The 23,236-nt window shown below is 36.2% G+C and overlaps 1 protein-coding gene across 2 annotated transcripts in view; it reads right to left on the bottom strand.

The window, feature by feature from the left end:
- Positions 1–23,236, bottom strand: part of TRIM24 (tripartite motif containing 24) — a 92,461-nt gene that overhangs the window by 6,618 nt on the left and 62,607 nt on the right. Inside the window, exons 8-14 of one of the 2 annotated variants that reach the window (XM_026511684.4) lie at positions 17,285–17,402; positions 14,495–14,763; positions 9,400–9,573; positions 5,883–6,056; positions 3,612–3,747; positions 2,058–2,130; positions 798–966 (exon numbers count right to left, since the gene is read on the bottom strand). In XM_026511684.4, the coding sequence (XP_026367469.1) occupies positions 798–966; positions 2,058–2,130; positions 3,612–3,747; positions 5,883–6,056; positions 9,400–9,573; positions 14,495–14,763; positions 17,285–17,402 (1,113 nt within the window). The remainder of the gene's footprint in view (positions 1–797; positions 967–2,057; positions 2,131–3,611; positions 3,748–5,882; positions 6,057–9,399; positions 9,574–14,494; positions 14,764–17,284; positions 17,403–23,236) is intronic. The other variant, XM_048212918.2, reaches the window with a different exon arrangement.

Below are 23,236 nucleotides of genomic sequence, written 5' to 3'. Positions count from 1 at the left end.
GCCCTTACATATATCCCCACGGAGTCTTCCGTCCTCTGCTACGTGGTGTACTAGAGAAGTTGTTGTACTGGGAACTACTCTTTTCTGTGTTAGATCCCATTTCTGAGATCTTACGCCTTCTTGGTTCACTCCATTTTTGATGAAGCATATTCTCAAATATCTGAGAATGAGTGCATGAGAATTAAAATTCCTGAGACCCTGCACGCATGTCTGAAATGCTTAATCTTTACACATGATTGATCATTTGCCTGGGTACAGAATTCTGGCTATAAAATATTTTTCCCTCACAATTTTGGTATTTCCCTACTATCTTTCAGAATCAAGTTTCCCTTTTGAGGACTTGGTGCCATTATGATGTCTGATCCTTTGTATAAGGTGTATTTTTTTCCATTTGGAAGCTTTTAGAATCTTGGTATCCTGAAACCGATGATAGTATAACTTAAGTCCTTTTTTCATTTAACGTTCTGGTACTTGGTGGGCCCTTTCAACTCAGATGCTCATGCTTTTCAGTTATAGTAAGTTTCCTTGTATTATTTTTTGGGCAATTATCTTCCATGTGTTTTACTCAAATGCCCAACCTCCTTATTTGAGCCCCTTATTTTTCAAACTCTTCTCCCTGTTTTCCATCCATCTTTTTCTTTTAATTTACTGAGAGATTTCCTCAACTTTTTCAACTTTGAAGTTGACTATTTCCTGGTTTTCAAATATAACATTTTTAACCTCCTATCTGCTATTTTAAAGTTTCTTTCATCCTATCCCCCAAATAGGCACAGTATCCCCCAAATTAATATAATTACATTTTGAGGCCTAGATTCTTCATCTGATTCTTGTTTCACTATAACAACAGGAAAATCATAATTTTCAGGTGGTCCACTGTTTTCCTGTTTTATTCGGATTGGCTCCAACATGACCACTGGGACTTTGTGTGTAGAATCAGCTCCTGCTGGCTTGCTGGAAGAGCCAGAGCTATAAGAAAGGGAAAAAAAAAAAATCAAAGAATTCTACCTAAAGTATCTCAAGACAAAGTGTAACAACAGCTTTCAGGAATAATGCTGTATCTTCACAGCAATGGTCACTATGCTCCCTTATCAATAAATGATACATAACCAAAGTGCAACTGCTACACCTAAAACAGCTTCGTGTATAAAAATGCTTTCCATATTAGCCTATCTAAATAGCTACATTATACTTCTAGAAAGACATTTAAATAAAAACCTGAGTTAAAAGAAAACTGACTTCAATATTCTGAGGCTCTACGACGGAGCAGCCAGATTCAATATCTTAGAACTAGCATCTTCTCTTTAGGCTTTCCCATTTCCTTCTCTAGTCAGTGACAAAGAGACTCTGGGCTCACATTAACGATTTACTGTCACAAAGTGTGAAGACAATTAACTAGAGACACAAGTTATTGGTGTTCTGCTATTTAAAAGTGTAGTGGGACAAAACCTTTTACAGAGAGCCACTATGTTCTCATAGGATTAAAGGCAACCTTTTTCTCTTCAGAGAATGCTTCTTCCATATGATTAGGCAAGTTAAGAACTGGGTTCATTATCTAGGAGAAATTTGCAAGCCTAAGAAGTAGACGAGCAAAGCAGTAAGCTAAGACAGAATTTCAACTACTATGAGTTTATTTATTTTAAAGCAGAATTAATGTTTGGCCATTAAAAAAGTCAGAGAACACTGAAGTTTGAATAAAGTTATTATTTCTCCCCCCCCCAGCTTGTATTTGTACATATTCCTATATAGTACAGTATGTGATATCTGCTTCATTTAAATTTTCCTTGCTATTAGGCTAAAGTCAAATGTATTTTCTTATTTTCAACATATTACCTCCCCACCCCAATTTCTGTATCTTTAAAAGACAAAACTGCAATTTATTTACTTGACCCATTAGTTTATCAAATTAATATATAATAATTATTAACATTTTAATTTAAAAGTTAAAAATAAAGGAAGTTGTTCAAAATGTATTGAGTACCAAGAGCATACTGGAGCATTGTCAAGAGAAATCTAATCAGAGATTGTATATATGAGAGAATAAGCTTAAGTCAGTTTACCTTCCTCGGCTCCCAACGCTGGAGGCACTAGGTGAACGTATTGGGGGGTGTACACTAGTCATAGTAACAGGTCCTGAAGAGGAGGAAATCATTCACATTCATAAAATGAATAATTATGTATTAAATTCCTACTGAATGTGCTCACTTAATACTACCTTGAAACTAGAACACACTGAAATTATATAAAACAATAAGCAGTTGTTGGGACTCCAGCAAAGTCTAGTAACTCCCTTAGACTAGCAGGGGTACTCAACCTCAGTACTGCTGGCATTTTAGCCTAGGTAATTCTTTGTTGGGGGCGGGGGGCTGTCTGTGCATTGTTAAGATGTTTAGCAGCGTCCCTGGCCTCTACTAGTTATTAGATGTTATCCCTCCATATTTCCCACGCAGGGTGTGACAATCAAAAAGGTTTCCAAACACTGTCAAATGTCCAATGTTAAAGTAACCAGGGTAAAATCTCAGTGAGGACACCAGCATCAGTGAAAGCTACAGAAGACAATAAAAAGTGATAAGTGCTGATATAAAAGCAGTCCAAGAAAGCAAGCCACACAGACCAATGAATGCAGATACTGAAACAAATATTCTACTAGGCAATGTATTTAAGATCCTCTGTCCAATGCCTAACAAAGAGTCAGCAATGGATAAATGTCAGCTTTAGTGATACTGTAAAAATGGTTTCCAGAAATGTTTGTCAACTTATACTCCTGCCAGCTATGTATCAGAGTACTTCTCTTATCACATTCTTGTCAATGAGTATTTTCACTATTTAAGTCTTTGCTAATTCAACAGTTATAAATTATATCTTGTTTTGATATTTTTAATGACCACTAGTGAGACTGAATCCCCCAAGTTACTGGCCATTTGTATTTCCACTTCAGGGACTTATTTACTCATGCCCTTTGGCAATACTGAGTACTCTCCTTATTTATTTGTACAAACTTGTTTTATAATTAAACAGTTTCTCTGCCATATTTTGTCAACAGTGTTCTTCCAGTTTGTTTGTATTTCAAGTTTGTTTATGTTTTAAATAAGCGTCTCCTTTTAAGTTGTGTAACTGCCTGATTACATCTGTGTGACTGGTGAATGACTTAAGAAATTCTCCTCCTTCCGTATTTTGTTCTAAGGCACCTATTTTGTCCAGGTCTCTGGGAGTAGGTAGTAGAGTGCTTCTCTCTTAAAGGAAATGAGTAGGTATGTTAAAACTTTTCAAACATTAATACCAAACAAAACCACCAAGAAGTGACTGACACTGATAAACTTTGACCCTAAGCAACTTACATCCCAAAAGAGACCACGACACAGGAAAACTCATCAAAAAGAGAATGTATAATACTAATTTCCTCCTGGGAATGCTCTAATGCCTGTAAGCTTTATTGAAATTGAAAAGGTACAGAGGTTAACCTTTGCTTCCCACGTTGAAAGTATACTAATTGTAAATAGTGCCAAAAACTCAGATTCATTTTAATCTTACAACGAAAAGGGGTGGGGGGAGTCATTACAAGTAGAGTAAAAAAATGGGACAACACTCACAAAATCAAAAGAAGCCCACTTTACCTGCAAGGCCTGGAGATGGCACTGATGAATTTGGTGACTGGACGGTTCTGTTTGAGGGTGGTCTTGGCTGGCCATGATCTATACTAGTATCTTTCCTCACAATATTGTCCAGCATAATAGTACTTGAACAGTCAATCTTATAAGAAAAGAAATTATTTCATGGCATCCTGACTTTACAAGTTAACAGCTACTTTAAATTTAATAGAAAACTTTTAGTAGTTTAATTACTATCAAATAATAAAATATGTAAATATCCTAATTGAGGAGTTCTGATGCATATTTTCCCCATAAACATTCTTGAAAAAGGCTTTCATTCTTCTTAACGTTCCATCTTGGTAAATATGCTGAGGACATACTATTTCAGAAGTAATGAGCAAGGATAAAGGAGTATCATATGTTATTCACAGCCGTAAAAATTGAAACAAAAAAAATACTTATTTAAAAATAACAAAAGGTAGCCAATAAAAAAAAAGTTGATGAGAAAAACAGCACAGTTTCACATTTTAGCAAACCTCTTTAGTGTCTGGTTTACTAACAGCCAACTGAATTCTTATATCTGCTTCTGCACACAATCTGTTGTGACGTGTGGTTTTGGTTGAAGAATATGAAGAAAATCTGGCCTTTAAAGGAAGGACCTTGTGGAGCCTCTGACCCCCATGTCTTTGGTTCACACTGAGAACTGGTGCTCTGGTATGCACTACATAGATCAAGTAGGCCTACACATATCACATTTCTAGAACACTTAACCTCACTTAAGTACATTACTACTATTTGGTAGGAGGAATGGATTCTTTCTAGATTCTTGCTTTAATGTAACCGGTATAAAGGAAACACTTCTTTCTTAATTGACTGCTTGGCTAAAATACTGATAAATTGCTACTGAATAAGACTTTAATTCTTTAGAAGCAAATACCTTTCATGCTTAAATAGACCATTTATTTCCCCAAAATGTCTTTGTGATTAAAATCAAGTTCAATTCTCTAACATAGTTCCAGCCTTTCTCAACCAGGATTCTACAAGAAATGTAAGTCCTACTGTCCAGGGCACAGACTGTGTATGATGAGTTTACTTTTCAAGTCTCCATCTAGAATGGTGCTAGTTATGAACCATCTTTGAGGGGACTGAGAAAATGGTCACTCAAATCAGCTTCTTTATTCTATGGTTCAGATAAAGAATTCCAGTTGAGCGAGGCTGGGAGACAAAGGGTCACCTGTATCTGAGGACTGCACGGAAAACAGAAGGACAATTCTATTTCTGTGGGTCCTCTTTAGGGTAGGGGGTAAGTACACAGGGTCATTTATGTTTAATATTCTTTTAGCAATACCTTGGCCAATACTTTTCAGTGTAAAACACACTGGAATGTGACTGGATCTACTGGATCTTAGTGTAAGAAAAGTTATTTACATTGCAAGGTAATCCTGAAAGCTAAAATAAAATTACAGGAATGAGACAAAAGAAGTTTTCCTATATACTATCTATGTATGAAAAATACATGTACTTTTACCTATTTAAAGTATATGCAATTATTTTAAAAATTAACTCTGGTAATGTTAACGATGCAACTATTAGGAAATATTAGTTGATTTTAGTGACTTGAAAAACCAAATAAATGAAAATTTAAAAAATTATTTTACGATCTGACAAGGTATTTCTTATCAGTTTTTAATGTTTGTGTCACAATTACCTAACCTTATAGGGTAAGATAAGGTGAAATAAGTATCGACTTATACTTGGAAGTCTGTCTATAGAATGTTGTGTTTTCTGCCTCTGGAAAAGATTTTTTAAAAAGTCATATTGACAAAGATAGCAAGTACATGTATTTAATTAAAATATAAAATAAATCAGACATAATTCTGCACTGGCCAGTATGATCTGGGAGAAAATGTTTTCATTTCCATTGTTAAACTTGTCTCCACCTCTTCTAATGCCTTCGATTCTAGTCTCCCTCCACCAATCTTATTCTAATATAGCACATTCCAGCAAATAACCTTTCCAGTACCTTTTCCCAGATCCTTACTTCCCTTCTTTCCCTAGTCCATCACTATAATTATTCATTTACAGACACCTTTAACTGCAGTGCTGTGAAAGATGTTCTATAGTATAAGTGCTTAGCATCTTTTTATTTTTCCTGCTGTTATATTTCTAAAGAATAAAAATAACTTCTAAAACCAAACACACAACCTATAATCTGACTAACTCAAGCCTTTTACCAGACCTAAGTTCACTTAAAATTTTCCAAACATTCTTAGTATAAATTTTGTGTATACTTACATCTGGAAGAGAAGGAAGATTATAAGAACCTCCCACCGGTGAGCTCAAATCAATCATAGGTGAACCGAAAGCCTTTGCATCATATCCTGCTGCACTAGTAATGGTAGGACTAGAAGGAGTAGAGGATGTGCTGTTGGCAGTTGATGCGGCAGCCTGCCCACTGCTGATCTGCCACTACGGTAACAAGAGAGGAGAAAGGTTGTCCATCAGCAGGCCAAACATAAAATGTCCAACTAATCCCTGTTCCTTTGTCACAAAACAAAGTAGAAGACACGTTCTGCTATGTGAATTCAACTATAATTTGAATTGAAAGGCGGGGGGGGGGGGGGAAGGAGATGGACAGACATATATAGTTTTCATTAATCCTGTCCAAAAATAAAAAATAAAAAGCACTGATTTTTTTAACCAGAAAACAGTATGCACCAGAAAAACCTTAAGACCCCATCTTGGAAAGCTTATATATACTGGAAAAGAAATATACACACAGACAGCAACTTTGAGGTAAAGATGGAGGGCTAAACACCACATTTTCTTCTGTCCCTACCCAAGACATCTGAAACTAAAGTAATAGTTAAGGGGAATTTTTTAAAAAGGCTTTTGACTCAAAGAACATAGGAAAGAAGACAGAAATCCCATTGTGGAAGCTGGAGAGAAGCTGGACAAACAGCAAACCACTTGGTCAATTTGATAAAGCTGAAACCTAAGCTGGCCGTGGGGAAAACAGAGAAGCAAGTCAACATATATTGCAGAACCCCAAAGGCTTGGAAATTAGAAGCCTGAGTGGTGAATCTGGGGCTGAAAACAGGACAATCTGTTGAGAGTCTGTTTAAGGAGCAGTGAAGCTCCTGTTCCTTTCCTACTTTACCTGTAGTTACCCCAAGATAATATGGACTTCCTCCTTCTCCACAGATGAAGGCTGGAAGGTTATTCTCTAAAACAGGTAAAACAGTGTCATTTGACTGACAGGCACCAGGTTCAGCAGAAGGCAGAAAAGTACTGCACTGAGAATGAACATTAAGAAACCATACTCACACTGAATGCTGAGCTTCCCTCACACTCTGAGACTGCCCCCCCACCACTCTTCTGAACCACGCTGGCTTCAAGGAGCGGCCAGGCCCCGCATTTTAGGCACAGGGCAGGAAGATCCTCTGGGAACTGGACCAGCCTAAGAAGACTTAAAGATGGCAACACTAGGAATTCTCCCAATAAATCTGCCTCACAGCCTTAAATCTAGCATGAAATCTCCATCATCAAACATTAGCTCCAGACGAAGGCTTTCAGGATTTTTTTTTAACTCACTTCTTATATATGAACCGATAATTAAACCTCAACAAGCATCTGAGGAAAGTCTTCGTCATTTATGCTAAAAAAGCTGAGATAAATACATTAACTAAGAGAATACTAGGAATGAGAAGTATAGAGATGAACCATGATGCTCTCTACAATTTACTTCAAAACCTAATCAAAAAATACGAACACTTGATGATAGATGGATGAATAGATAGGTATGTGGAATAATAATTGAGCAGGCAAATAGAACAATTTGTCTCCTATACAACTCTTTCAATCTGTTGTGTTTGAAAATTTTCATAATAAAATACAGGGGAAAAGGAAAGCAACTAAGAGGTATCTCGAGACTATGCAAGGGAAAAAAAAAATCTCCAAACACGTTGTTTATATATAGACTATATTATATAGAGTGATAGTGTCAGCAGCATTCCAATTTTGAAAAATCTAATTTATATGCTTTACTGAAAAAATTGTGTAAAGAAACCTGTGAATGTCCTCTTCACCACCTACCCACCCCTCATATCCACCAATCCATCTTCTTCTTTTTCTATGGACCCTAATCCTCCTTCCCTCCCACAGAATAATCACAGTTACAGATAATGTATATCCTTCCAGGTTTATACATATTATGTATATATATGCACATCACCTATATGCCATATACATATGACAAAACAAATACACAACCAGAAAAATGAGATAATACCCCACAAAAATTCTAGAACATATTTTTTCCCACATACCATAATCACATATAGATTACTGCATTTTCTCAATAACTGAAAGTATTCTCATTGTGCAAGTATGCTACAGTTTATTAAATTAACCAACTGAAAACCAATTCCCCACTATATTTTCTAGTTTGTTCATTTATTCATTCATGTTTACATTTTTGACCAGGAAACATTTTAAAAAACATTCTTAGAGTGTGTATCTACCCATTAAAAATAATAAATGAGGAAGAAAGAAAGTACACATTTGTGTAGACAGAACGCGCTAGATGCTTCTGTATATGTTAGCATTCAGTTTCAGCACAACTCTGCAAGGTACTCAATGTATAGTTGGGGCAAATGACATTTAAAAGATTAAACTTGAACAAGGTCACAAAATTATTAGGAAAGTAAACAGAATTTAAGGCTAAACTGTCACTTGGACCCTTTGCACCTCCCTCTACTGATGAAATAGAGAGAGGTATGACTTTTATTTAAAAGTACTTTTATTAAATATTATTTAAGAAAGTTTGGTGATATTACAGCAAAGCCAAACTAATTATAACCACACGCACACACACAGTGTATTTTTTAGAACAGAATTTTCAGATCATTTGATTAAATGAATGTCACAGAATTGTGAAAATAGCATCATATTCCTTATTTTGGTCTTGGCAAAAAAGCTGAAAACTGAAATTAATCTACAAGTGTTAAGCTGGAAGACTGTTGACATAAGTTCTTTGAGAAGACAAAGAGAGAACTTTTACTTGTTAAAAAGTAATGTCGTATCTAAAAAATATTTTTACCTGAAGATATTAAGAGTATAAATATTAAACTTTACCAGATTTAATATAACCGTAAACATTAAACTCAATCATATTTACATGTACCCCATATTAAAACTGTCAATTTGTTTTTACAAAGTCTCCTTGTAACAATTTAAAGATTCGTTTATGTTCTCTCATAACCTGTACTTGTTACAATACTTCTGCCTTAATGAACTTGGCTAAAAGCTACACCTATCAGTATTGCCAGAAGTCATACCTATGACTCACTGATTATTCTGGGACTTCACTCCAATATCAACCTAAGTGGCTTGATTTCTCTTGTCAATTACATATCAAGACCTTTTCTCTTAGCTTTGTCTCTATAAGTCTGTGTATAATAAACTTGGTAACTCACATTTATTAAAAAAAAAGAGGGGATGCCTGGGTGGTTCAGTCAGTTAAGCATCCAGGCCCTTGGTTTCGGCTCAGGTCATGATCTCAGGCTCCTGAGACTGAGCCCTGCGTCGGGCTCCACGCTCATCAGGCAGTCTGCTTGAGGATTCTCTCTCCTTCTCCCTCTGTCCCTCCCCACCACTCACAGGCTTTCTCTCTCTCAAATAAATAAATCCTAAGGGAAAAAAAAAAAACAAAAACCCTTGCTCTTGTTTTATCACTGCTTTATCTATAAATTTAATGTGATTTGAAAATAGAGAAGCAGAACAAGAAGCTGAAGAAAGGAAATATATATACCTGTTTTATAGCCTGTTGAGCCAAAAAAGCCATCTGTAGTGGGTTGGGCTTTATTGCTTGTCGTGGCATGTTCTGGTTTGGTGGATATCTCAGCTGTTGAGGATGTGGAGGAAGAACTGGTCCATTGGGTTTGGGGCTGTGATTTTGAAAATTTATCAAACGTGGAGGGGGTTGCTGGAAGAAAGAAATTAAACCAATTTAGTGACAATCATCTCTTGAAAGACAAATTATAGAGAACCCTGTAACTTTCACAGAAAGACAATACCTCTGTCACAGATGAATAATTTATCAATACTTCAATAATGGGTAGTACTAATACTACAAATATGGGGGAAGGAGGCAGCCTTCCAAAATGTATATAACTATGTGAAGAGTTTTATTAGGAAAGAGCCTTGGGAGGGGGGTTTCCAACTTTAAGTAGGTTACAAAAGGACCAGATGTAGGCCATATTAGGAAGTAGGGAAAATTTGTATTTGGTATCCTTTTAAGTCCCTGATGATTACATTTTGCAAAGAACCGCCCTCTTCAGATCTCCTAAAATAATGAGATGGTAGAATAATAATTGGTAGCATTTACTGAGCAGCTGTTACATGCCAGGTACTGCTTTAAGGGCTTTATATGAGTTAACTCATTTAATCTTCACAACAATACTATGAGGTAGGGATTCTCTTCATTTTACAGAAAAGGAAACCGAGGTATAGAGAATTTAAATAACCTGCCCCAGATTAATGAAGATAATAAAAGATAAAGCTGGAACTAGAACTCAAGCACTCTGGCTCCAAGGTCTGCACTCTTAACCAATAAATAATGAATAATGAAAATAGTTATTAATATCATTTAAAAATTAATGAGTTTTAGATCTTACTGAGGTCAAACCATATGCCAGGCATTATGATTAGCATTTTACATGTGTTACTTCATTATTACCTTTCCCTCATTTTACAAATGAGGACATTAAACACTAGAAAGTTTAGAGAACTTGAAAAAGGTCACACAACTAGTAAAAGGCAGCACTAGAGCTTTAATCCAGATCTACTCCGCCAAAGTACATCACCAAAACACCTGCTGGTGTGTAGCTGGGGGTTGATTAAGGTACTAAGTAGAGCTGAGAAGATGAATTTCCCTAAAAGAAAATAGATTTCAAATGGAAATCCTTCAAGAACAACATTGGTGCATTACATGACAGGGCAAGGGCTGGGGAGGCAAGCTTACTTTGTGCATAAAGGTTAGCCCTGGAAATTGAGACCAGTGTTCTAGAAAAAGGTAACCTTATATGCCAGTTGCAGTCTCGTGGTGAACCAATTCTATGGTTGGCAACTTACTGCAAAGCAAGTACTTATTTTTAGCTCTCTAAACTGTATATGATTAGAACTTCTCAGAAAGGGAAGTTTCCATATTCACAAAGGGACAAACGTGAAATTTGTAGGGCTGAAGCAGCAGCACCTTAACTTTCGGTCCTTTGAAGGAAGACAACTATAAAATGTAACCCTGCCCTCTATTTTTGCTTTTCCTTTCTCATTTGTGAAATTTACTCTCCTTTCCTGGGTAAATGCTTCTCCTTCGCCTCTCTTACAAATTAGCTCGCACTGGGTTCACCCTCAGTAACTCTCAAGAGTGGCCAGCAATTACAGTTACGGACCCAATGAAAAATAGATTTAGATACTGTCTCAAGATCAAGGGAAATTCTGTAGGTGAAGAAGAGAAAAATAGTAGAGAAAATGTCATAACTGTACAGAAGCATAAGCCTGAAGCCATAGCAATTCTCTTCGATTTTTAAAGTTTTGTGACTTGAAGGGTTTTGTATCGAAGAAACACAAACAGAAAATAGTTGGGGAATTACAGTGGAAAGAGTGAAAAACTCCTAAATTTATCTAAGAGATAACTTTTTAAAAAGTGGGAAATCATCCAAAAGGGTCCTTAAAAGAGAATAAAGGAACTTACATTAGTCCTTTGCTACCCCACTCTCACAGCCCCACCCAGACTGAGATTTATACATTGATACAGTCAAGAAATGACACTTGATGCTAGAATAATGTACTCTGAGAAATCGGTGTCAGAGTGGATGTCAACCCTACCATCAAGGAGCTCAGTTTGGTAAGATGTGAGGTGATTTTTCCCCTCTCTCCTAAACTGTTAGAGTTGATTGTGTTAGACAGGGGAGGCAACTTTGAAGACTAAAGCTAGGAACTAGTTCTGAGCGTAAGAAAAAAAGCAAAAGCAGTGCTACTTTAATTAAATGGAATCAACTAATTTGCAAGGAAGATGCAGAAGGAAAAAAGAGACTAGAGAAATAACTGAGCATTTAAGCAAACTGACATATAAACATCATTATCCTCACTCTCACTCTAAGGACCTTTATGATTATAGGTTTTGGTTGTATTCTAGGTCAGTAGTTCCCAACTGTGCATAATAACCCTGAAGGATAGCAGATGTCCTTCTAACATTCATCCACTGTTCAGGAAAATTAATGTATATATATATGAATAAGAGTATCTCCACAGCAGTAAATCTGACTCAGGAGTGAGAACCCTTGCTGTGAATTATGTATAAAATAAGATAGGTGACACTGCTCCCTAACAACCTGCTATCTGTCCACTGGAGTAGACTGCATATTGCTGAATAAACAGATGCACAGTCTATCAAGTTTGTAGCACTTAGTTCTGTATCCTACCTCCACATCACACAACTCTTTAACCATGCAGACTACATGGTTAACACTCAGAGGAAGAAGAAATAAGGAACTCTTATGTAAGCAATTTTTAGAAGTAGGCCTTTAAATTTACCCTGTGTCCTATGGACAGATGTAGAGTACGATTTGAGCATACCCACAAAGCCAGAGGCACACACAGCCTCCTTATAGATGGGTACTTTCCCACAGTTCCATATAAATAAACTGACAGAAAACTAAGTAGATAGCTAGGCAGAGCAGTGTAAAAGCTTATGGAGGAGGACAAATTGATGAGTGAAAAATGTTTGAGTGAGTATTTGGCAAAGAACACATAAAAATGAGAGATGAGAGGATGAAGAAGATTCAGGAGTTATTGAGAGTAGCAGAAAAACAATACTGTGTGAGGAAATGACCAAAAGATGTGAAAATTACTTTATTTCTAAGAGGGGAAATTAGGTTTCATAGTAGAGACTGTGTATTATACAGATCATATAGCAGTAAATCCTAGAGACGAAAAATAAGATCAAAAGCAAATTTCTGAGATAAGTAGGCCAAAGGCTCAGAGATAATTTTGTCACTGCTTATAAATAACAATGATAGAGGGACCAAGTTACATAGTATCTACTAACTGCCTCAGTTCCTTACTTCTTAGTGAAAAGGCAATTAATGCAAATAATGAATATATCCTTTTTTCATGTTAATAAACTTAAATAAAGATCACTTTTCTATCTCCCAGGCACTTAAGATAAATATTAATCATGCAGGGGCGCCTGGGTGGCACAGCGGTTGAGCGTCTGCCTTCAGCTCAGGGCGTGATCCCGGCGTTCCGGGATCGAGTCCCACATCAGGCTCTTCCGCTATGAGCCTGCTTCTTCCTCTCCCACTCCCCCTGCTTGTGTTCCCTCTCTCGCTGGCTGTCTCTATCTCTGTCAAATAAATAAATAAAATCTTTAAAAAAAAAATATTAATCATGCAAGTGCTTAGCAGTAAGCACTCAACTCTCTCTTCTTTTCAAATTTATCTTTAGAAATCTTTTGGTACTCTTTGAAGTCTACCTGCAGTGTATCAGTCTGCAAAGGTAATGACAAAATTATTCCTCAATTTTCTTAAAATTCCAACTCTGTCAGTTGTGCTCCTGGTATCTAAAGTGTACAAGTCTTTTTCCATGGAGCACTCACCAAAGACCTCTTATATTCTTTGTTAATTACTTCCAGTGAAATCTACTGGGTATATTAATATTCCCTTGGATTTGACATGCCTTCTTAATCAAATTACTAGAAAGCCATAAGTCTGAAATAAATTGCTTTAGGTCTTCACAGAAGCAACTTAACAAAATCAGGATCTACCCATGTCCATAACTTTATTCAGGGTTGAAGTAAGAGCCCTATGAAGACTAGTGCCATGTTTTGTAAAATTGCTACAAAAAATACTATTATGCCATTTAATTGTTTTCATAAAGAACCATATTACACATTCCTCTTAGTGCTAGAAAAATACTAGCAAAGAGTTTCTTCCCTAGTTAACTGGCATGTTTCCTTTTTATCAAGTAATATAGATATTATATCTGTTTCTTGTTTTCTTTGGTTGAAAAAAAATTCTGATCTAAGTTTTGTTCTCAAGTAATAGGATTCTTAGCCTAGTTCTGCACACTTTGATTCTTATTAAACCCTGTTCCATTTCATTCATTTGTGTCAATCCATTTGAAGTATACCACTTCAAATCCTTCTCAGAAATAGGAAGAGTATAAATTAATAAATAAATGTAACTGTAAATAACAGTTGGTGTGAATTAATTAGACTTTACATTCCTGAAAACTTTTATTAAGTATGCCCGGCAGGACAGTGAAACCCTTATAACAGAGCATATAAACTTATCTTCAAAAATCAGATTAAAAGTAAATGGAATACTTCATATCTAGTAAAAATAAGAATGGTTAATGGAATACCTGCCCAGAAATAGAGTCTGAAGAAGGGAGATTTCTAGTGAACCATTCCCCAACCCTTTTCTATTGTTTTACCCTCATTTCTAACACATGTTGCGGTTTTCCTAAACACTGCATCCCCACAAAGACCAGATAACTGAAGTATGAACCATTCTGAAGCATTAATACAGGAATGATGAGTTACAGATACACAACTTTACCATCAGCAACAGGCGTGGGTTGTTTAGGAATGCAATCATTTATCCTCGGTTGTAATTTGAAGACAACAAAGAGTAGATGAAAATAGTTGTACCAGCTAAATAAACCAGTAATTCCTTTTTGAGAAGGACTAAAAACTAGCAGTTAAATCAGGGATACTTTTGATAAATTTTTATAAGTTCATATATTTATATCATAGATGACAGATGTCTTGGTTATTTTAAGAGATGCTGAATACAACTGTACTATAATTATCTAAGTTAGGACAGGCCTGCTTCCAAATTTACCTGATGAGAGATGGAAGGTTGCTGGATGGGCCCCTGCATTCTAGGGTTTGGTAAACCCACAGGTGCTGGCCTCCGTTGCACCTGTTGCCTCTGAGCCATTACCTGTTGCTGCATATGCTGGAGTCGTAATTGAGCTAGGCTGATCTGTGTTGGAAACTTGGATAACTGGTTTGAAGATAAACCACCTGGTGGCTGTGAATTCTGTTCCACGACAGGATTCTGCTTAGGCATTTGTGGCTGACTCTCTTTATCTTCAATTACTAAAGAACCTAATCAGAGAGAAAAAGTTAAGTTCTAAAGTTTTGGACAGTGAAATACTGTATTTTGTAAGGCTATTTTTGCTGAACTTCAAATTGCCAAGAAATTTTTTGGTCTCAGAAACACTCTACACTCTTAAAAAGAGAAGGCCCCAAAGAGTTTTTGTGTATGTAAGTTCTATCAAATTTTACTATATTAGAAACTATTAAAAAATTTTTTTACTTATTAATTCATTTAAAAATAAACCCATAACACATTTATGAAAAATAACTTCAAAAAAATTAGCGGTGAGTGGCATTGTTTTAGTATTGTTAAAAATCTCTTTACATGTCTCACCTAAAAGTTGAACTCTCCTGTTTTTGCATTATGTGTCATTATATATTGTTTGGATTGAAATATCTGAAGAAAACCGGCCACAAACAGACACATAGTTGGAAAAAGGGAGGCCTTGTGGTCTCCTAAAGGAACCTCATACTACATCTTGAGAACTGTTGTTGTTTATTAAAGCAAAACAAGCAAACCTGACATTGGTTCTAAGACTTCCGCAACATATTTCTGATTCTTTAGTATGAGCAATTCGTAATCTCTCAAGTTCCTTTTATCTTCACAGTGCATACTACGTCAGTTCTCTGATAGACAATACTTTGGCTTACAGTTACACTTTTAGAATTTAAAGGTGCTAAAGGTGCCTCTGAGTAGGTGTGATTAAAGCACAAGGCAAAGCTTGACTTCTTCAACAGTGGAGACTCAATTAAATGTTTGATTTACTAAGCATAAGCATCCCAAAAAATTATGGTTATCCTTCATTAAATACTCACTGTATGTTAGGCAATATAGTAAGTCTATGTATATCCTTAAGTCCTTTTAATAGATAAGGGATCTAAGGGTTCAGTCCTTCTAATAGATAAGGGATCTAAGTTGTATTGAACAACTTACCCAAACTCACCAAGACATTAACTGAATGTTCATCTAGATCAATATTCTTCCCTCGCACTCTTCAATTTCCCAGAAGCCACAGATAAACAAATTTGGGAAACTTATCTCCTTCTTAGAATATTTAAAATGCAAATCTCATTGTAAATGACAACTTAACACAGCTGTAAATGATAGCTCTGAGAAGTCTTACAGTAAAGGATACTGTTTAATTTTATTAAGGATTTTCACAAACTTCACAAATACAGATGCTGTTTTTATTTTGTTTTTGGCTGATACAGATTTATCTAAAACTATATCCACTTATGTGTGTATAGTTACACACACATTCTTAATTTTACCTATGTCTACATCATGTGATTTATAGTGTAAGCAATACGCTTATAAGTACATATATTTCTGTATATGACTACTTATATGGATAGGTTCTCTGTAGAGCTGAATGTGTGGTGGTTTAGTGGGGGAGGGTAAAAGATAGTTACTTATAAACACATTTTGTATTAAGAAGCTTCTTTTTAGTAATACAGGCGAGACTGTGTGTGATTCCAGTTGCCCGCTACCTATCAATACATACATTGCTGCATGCACTTTCAAACAGCTGCAGGGGTCACCTAATCACCATCCTTTTTGTTCTTCTGTTGTACGGAAGAGATTTGTATAAGCTTATTGCTTCCTTTCTTGGTATATTATGACAGCACTGGCTCTCTCTCTTTCGGGCCATTTCTTCCTTTCCTACCCAGAATCTAGCCTAGGGAATGAGAGAGCAACCATCTTTGATGATTTTGAAACATAGTCAAAATCACAGTCAACCACACTGGTGGCTGATGAAGAATATATAGAGAATTCTTAAATTTCTGTTTCTATAGATTCCCTATGAGAAATTAAGAGACAAAAAGTGAAGACTACTTCTATTAGCAAATAATGTAGGGAAGCTAAAGTAATAACTTCCTCAACTGCCTGCAAAGGTATTTGAGCTCCTAATCTTACCAAAATAATAGTCTCCCTTTGTGATAATTCAGTGGGCTCCAATACTTAAAACTGGGGCACTTTTCTGCGTGCATGTTACACTCTAATTAGGAAGTTTAAAAATATATAGTTATTACATAAAAGGCAGAATAAAAAAATGAAAAGTCTTCCCTAGCGAGATCAGGCAAATAAACTCTTAGGCGCTTCATGACTGAGTATAAAAAAAGTAAGTCGATAAAAGAAATATTATTTTATCAGAAAATATTCCAAACACCAAAAATCCTGTTTTGATGGCAGTTACGAGTCAAAAGTTTTATTACCCCATTCTGATAAACCTATAGTTAACAATACAAACAAGATTCTATGGAAAAAAGAACTTCTAAATTCCAAAGTCTAGATACCCTGAGTCAATAAAAAGGATGTTCATATCATCCATTTACTTATATGTGTATTTGTATTCATGCACGTGTCACACATATACATAACATTAATAAAATACTTGCAAAAATTCCATATCTTCAAAACAAGGTAAGAAAAACATTTTGGGGGTGGAAGACATTTTCAATAACATAGCATAATCATTAAGAGTTCCAGAAACAAAGGCACTTTGAGAAAAAGGACACATGTGCCTACCTAAATTGATAATATTTTGAGCCCAGAAACTAGGATCACAGTGAAACTGGATGGTATTGTTGGTCACTGGGGAAGCATCACACCTTGCTCGAAGAAGGTGCCGTAACCGGTATGTAATCTAGAAGAAAGGAGAGACAACTAAACATTGGTGTCTTTAATCAGGCAAATAATTTATTAAGTTCCCAGTAAATACACAAAAAACGGTCTCTGGTATGAATGCTAACACAAAATAACTAATCATATCTAAGTTATACATGTGGATAAGTTTTTTTTTAACATGTGAAAAGTTCTGAGATATAATTCAATTAGTTATACTACTGAATATAAAACTGAGAAGTATTTTAAAGTGATAGGTTAAAGTCAGTTTTTTGAATTACGAAAACTTCAGAGAAGCACCAACTAAATATTTATAAAATAAATTTTAACACATTTTGCTCTTTTATGTATTTTACTTACTCTTTTAAAGAATTCAACATTTAGATTAGGGGGCTAATGAGTTATGGAAAGTACAAATTAATCTCAGCCCAAAACCAGGCCTGCTAGGGATGGTTCTCCTTGCGCCTGTGTTTTGAATCTCATGTCATGACACCACACGCACCCACCTCCTTCCGCACTGCAGTCCTCAGTGAATACCTGGTCATTCTCCCTCAGTCCTTGAATAATTTAGTTCCTGGCTCATTATCACCATCTCTAACATTACTCTTGTCATAATTCTTGATGATTTTAATATCCAACCAGCTGATCCTTCTTTCCAGCTTCCTCTAGTGCCCAGGTACCAATAATCCTATAAACCTTAAGGGTCCTGTGTTTGCTCTTATAATTTTTCCCTATCCTTTGATCTCACCTCACCATTAACCTTACCCACCTGAAATCCCAGGGCCAATCACCATAACCACCTTGCAGATACCCTCAATACCTCTTTCTCTCACATACTCCATCAGATATATTCCCTTCCCTCTCAGCCTTTCTCCAAACAAAACAAAACCACCCTGGTTAAACCCAACTTTTGCCCAGATATAACTGGACTAATAAACACATCACAATTTACTTCAGGTTGGCCCCTAAGCTTGACTGGCTATCGTGACATTTTTGTGGTACTTTACTTCCCTACTCTCCTAGATGACTACTCAAATTTTCCTCTCACATCTCTAACACCTCCTTCCTCTCCCATTCTCAATCTCAGCTGATGATTTTGCTTATGATTTTAGTGAGAAAGCAGGAACAATCAGAGATCATCTACAAATTCTCACCACTTGTCAGTATTAGTGTTCCCACCTATTATAATGGATTAAATGGCCATGTTTCCTTTTTTTTTTTTTTAAGATTTTATTTATTTGAGAGAGAGTGAATGAGAGAGAGTGCATACACACAGCTGCGGAGCTGGAGTGGGGGGATGGGGGTGTGTAGAGAATCTCAAGCAAACTCCCCCACGGAGCACGGAGCCTGACATGGGGCTTGATCCCAGGCCCCTGAGATCATGACCTGAGCTGAAATCAAGACTCCTAAGCTTAATCAACTCAGCCACCCAGGTTCCCCTAAATGGCCATGCTTCTAAAGCCAGTCCTCCCATTTGTGCAACAGTACCCAACCCTTCCTGCCTACTCACAGACACTGCTCAGCAATTTTCTTCCTTCTCCTGTACCACGTAAGCTTCCATTTTACTGGATCACTCTTATCAACGTATAAACATGTTTTAACTTTTCCCAGCTAAAAACAAAACTCTTGACTCCTTTTCTCCTACCATCCACTGCCCCATTTTTCTGCTCTTTTTTTTACAGCAAACTCTTTAAAAAACTCATCTATTTTTACTCCCCCCCGTTCCCCTCCTCCCATTCCTTTCTGAAACCATTTCCTTCACTTGGCTTTCAGCATACTACACTCTCCTCAAGGTTTTTCTTTTATTTTACCAGTTGCTACTCTTTGGGGCCACTGAGAATAGGTTTGGGTTCCAATGCACCATCACGGCCTCCAGTGTTAGTTCTTTCAGTCTTGCAACTGCCCTCTTTTCTCCTATACCCACATAGTTTTAGTGATCTCATAGAGTCTCACAGTTTAAATGACTCCTTAATTTGTATCTCAAGTCTGGATCTCTCTTTTGAACTTGCACTTCCAACTGCTCAGTCAGCATCTCCACCTGGTTGTCTGACAGGCACCTCAAATTTAATATGTCTGAAAGGGAACTTCTGATCTTTCTCTTCAGGTCTGCTTGTCCTATAATCTTCCCCATCTCCATTATTGGCAGCACTACTTTTCCTACTGCTTAGTTTCTGGTTCTTTTCTTTTTCTCAAGCCCTACATTCAACCTGTCAGTAAATCCTACTGGCTCTATCCTTATGGATAACCTACCAGTTTTCCCATCAACTCTACTAATTCTCCTGCTACCACCTTGGAAAAGCCACCTTATTGCAGTAAGATTCTAACTGGTCTCCCTTATTTCTCCCTTGCCCTCAACTACCTATACTCTATTTGCAACAGCCATAGTGATTAGAATATAAATTGTATAGTATCCTCTTTCTCCTCAAGTCCCCCTCTCCAATGGTTCCCCATCTTACTCAGATTAAAAACACAGTCCTCATAATGAACTACAACGCTCTGACTTTGCATTATTTCTCTGATCTTACTCGTACTACTTTCTGCTTTCTGCTCCTTCACTCTGTTCCGGCCCCTAAGGCCTCCTTGTATCCATATCACAAAAACTTCCACCTCTATCTTTGCACTTGCTCTGCGAGAATTTACTTCCCTTGCGTATTTACTTCCCACAGGGCTTGCTTCCTCACTTCCTTCAGTATTTGCTCAAATATCACTACAATCCCTACCCCAATGTTCCCAATGTTCCTTTCCTTAACTTTTCTCTAGAGCACTTAAAACCATGTCACAGTATACATATTTTATTTCAGTACTGTCTCTCTCCACTAAAATGCAACTGCTTGAGGGCAAAGATTTTATTTTGTTTTCTGTTCTCCCAGTGCTTAGAATGCTGCCTGATATATAGCAGGTATTCAATAAGTGTTGAATAAATAAATTTGCTTTAGTTGCTAAATTATTTCCAGCAGCTATAATAAATTCTGAGTAAAAAACCATGAACTTATTTTGCGACTACGTGGAATACATGGCACACTGTGTAGCAAACGGCGTTCAACACAATGTTCCTCTCCCTAAGTTTTTCTCCCTTTACTTTTTTACATCCTCTAACAGTTCTCACTGTAAAATTGCTAACCAAAATAATTATTCCAAGAATTTTCCTTCATAAAGACACTCATGTTTTATCATTTCCCAAAATTTAATCATTTTGAAATAATTTTAAAATCGTAGAAAACTGAAACCTTCACCCAGATTTCCCAACTGTTAATGTATTAGCACATTTGTTCCAGCGCCTGCCCAACTGCTTCTGCAAACGTACACTATTATTACTTGTCTTTTTCTAAACCTTTTGACAGCGAGTTGCAGACATGAGGTTCTGTCTACCTCAAACACTCCAGTGAGTGTATCTTAAAACAAAGACCCTCTAACATGAGCAGCAAGTTCCAAATTCCAAAAGCAGGTTTGTCACAACATTACATTCCAATCCAAAGACCTCATTTAAATGGCAACTCTCCCCACAGGGTCACTTCCCAGAATGCTATCAAGGAATACAGATTGTATTTAGTTGCCATGTCTCTGCAGTTCCTTGGTCATTCCCTGTCATCTACGTCCTTGATGGCTTTGAAGAGTTCGGGTCTTATATTCTGCAAGATGACCTTCAACTCAAGTCTGAGTGTAGTTCTTCCTGATCAGACTTAGTAAAGCATTCTTGTCAGGAATTCCACACAAATGATAATGTGCATTTCTTAGTATATCAGATCAGGAAGCTCAGGATGTCAATCTGTCCCACAACTGCTGATACAAATCCTCATCACCCGGCAATTTTGGTGCCCAGTTTCTCCACCTTAAATTCACTGGGTTTCCCCCTTTGTAACTGATTAGTATTTTGCAAGAGGTATTCTAGGATTACACTGAAACTCTATTCCATCAATTCTCTACTCACTAGATTAGTATACTTTGATGACTCCTTAACTACAAGAGTGACCAAATGTGCTTCTTCATATCTACTTATTCTTTCTACATTTATTGACTTACATTAGGACATAACATTTCCCTTCTTTATCATTTATGTAGAAAAATGGTTAAAATCAGAAATGTGAGCACTTTCTTAAAAGAAAATCAGCTCTAAATAAAGGGAACTACGAGGTAAATCCCTGGGGACATACCTTTCCCTCTTTCGAGTACTAAGCTGTAAATCCCTTATTTTGCTGTTGAGAAGCTAAAAGACACAATTTATTTACAACTCAGATAGCTAGTATCTACCTGCTAATTAAGTTGTGCCAAGGTCTAAAAGTAGTATCAAACTCGGGCAAACTCTACTTATTAAGTAACATTTTTTTTCCTGATGTATTTTGCTGTCAAGATGTAAGAGCTCTCTTACCATTGAATTATTTCTTGCTTCCTTCTAAATTATGTAAGGATAAATTCAGTGTTAACAGGCTGACAGAAGAATCCTGTGAAAATCTTTCAAAATATATTTAAAACTGGACTTCTGAAAAGATTCCACTGTTGCCCTGGGTTTTGTTTTTCATTGACCATAATTCCTATAGCAAAAAAATGAACTGAGAACTGCAAGCTTGGAATTTCAGACCTGCAAGGCATTTCTTCTTATTTTTTAAGCACATAAAAGCCATCATTTAAAGGATAACCTGAGTAAACAAGGCTATATGTACCAAGCATAAGAACTACGAAGAACAGAGCTGTAGAATATAGCAATTTTCAAATTTTGAGGTTGGAAACCCTTATAAGTGTTTACAAATAATCATGAGCCTCAGCTCTATATGCATTACAGGCAAATTATTTTATTAACTACATTGGCTACTGATAATGCCTTAAAGACCCACTTGGATTCCATAGGCTTTTAAAAATTTGGAAGAAATGATTTAGTCAATTAGGTATTGGTTCTTTATAATTGATTCCTTATAATTTGCTGAACCCATTTTCTCCTATATATAAAATAAAACAATCTCCCTCTCTCCTATGTCAAGAAATCATCGTGCAGATTAAGTAATTCCATCTTCTATTTTTATTGTTTCCTCTTGTTATAATCATAGTAAACAAAATCATAGAATTAGAGAAATTTTTAAACAGAAGAGATTAAGTATCTGATTGTATGAATGTCTTCTTACATATATGTAAAAACAATATTCAATATTCCTAATTTTTCATTCATAACTGAAAGAGGACAATTCTCTCATTTTCTTTTTTTCTGTTTCACTTTCAGAAAAATATTCAGGAAAACAGAGAAGATATGTAGTATATATAAGCTGTTTTTCATTACATCAATATAGCACTTTAAAAAAGAAAAAGGAAAAAAGACTCAAGAAAGAGTACATCATTGAATATTATGAAAGAAAAAAATTCTAAGAGTGAATACAATGCATGATTAGGAATAGCTATAGAAATAGTTACAAATCAGTTTTTAATAAGTCTTGAACTCAATATTTGAACCTAGTTTATAGAAGTTTATCCAGAAGTACATTTCCTTATTTCAAAATGGTCACAGAAAAATTCTGCCACTTGATTCCAGAAATGGAACAGGTGAACAGAAAGCTGATTTGGATGCATCCTAATTTGATTTCGAAGGATAATTCTCTGTGGAATCCTTAATAAAATGAAGGTAAGTCAAACTGTTTTTGACTTCCAGTAGCTAAGTATCTTCAAGATCCTTGCTACTAAAGGCATGGTTGACAGACTAGTGGCATTAGCACCTCCCAGGAACTTGTGAGAAATACAGAATCTGGCTCCACTCCACAACTATTAAACTAGAATCCTCAGGTGATTAGTGACTAAATATCTTCAGTAGCAAGGTTATAGATTACTATCAAAATTGTTCATCTAATAACACAGCCACTCTTCTGTAGCAAATAG

This window comes from Ursus arctos, unplaced genomic scaffold (genome assembly GCF_023065955.2).
Source record: "Ursus arctos isolate Adak ecotype North America unplaced genomic scaffold, UrsArc2.0 scaffold_3, whole genome shotgun sequence".
In the NCBI taxonomy this organism is placed as follows: Eukaryota; Metazoa; Chordata; class Mammalia; order Carnivora; family Ursidae; genus Ursus; species Ursus arctos.
The sequence above is the reverse complement of the archived record's forward strand: the minus strand, read 5'-3'. Positions and strand labels throughout refer to the sequence as shown.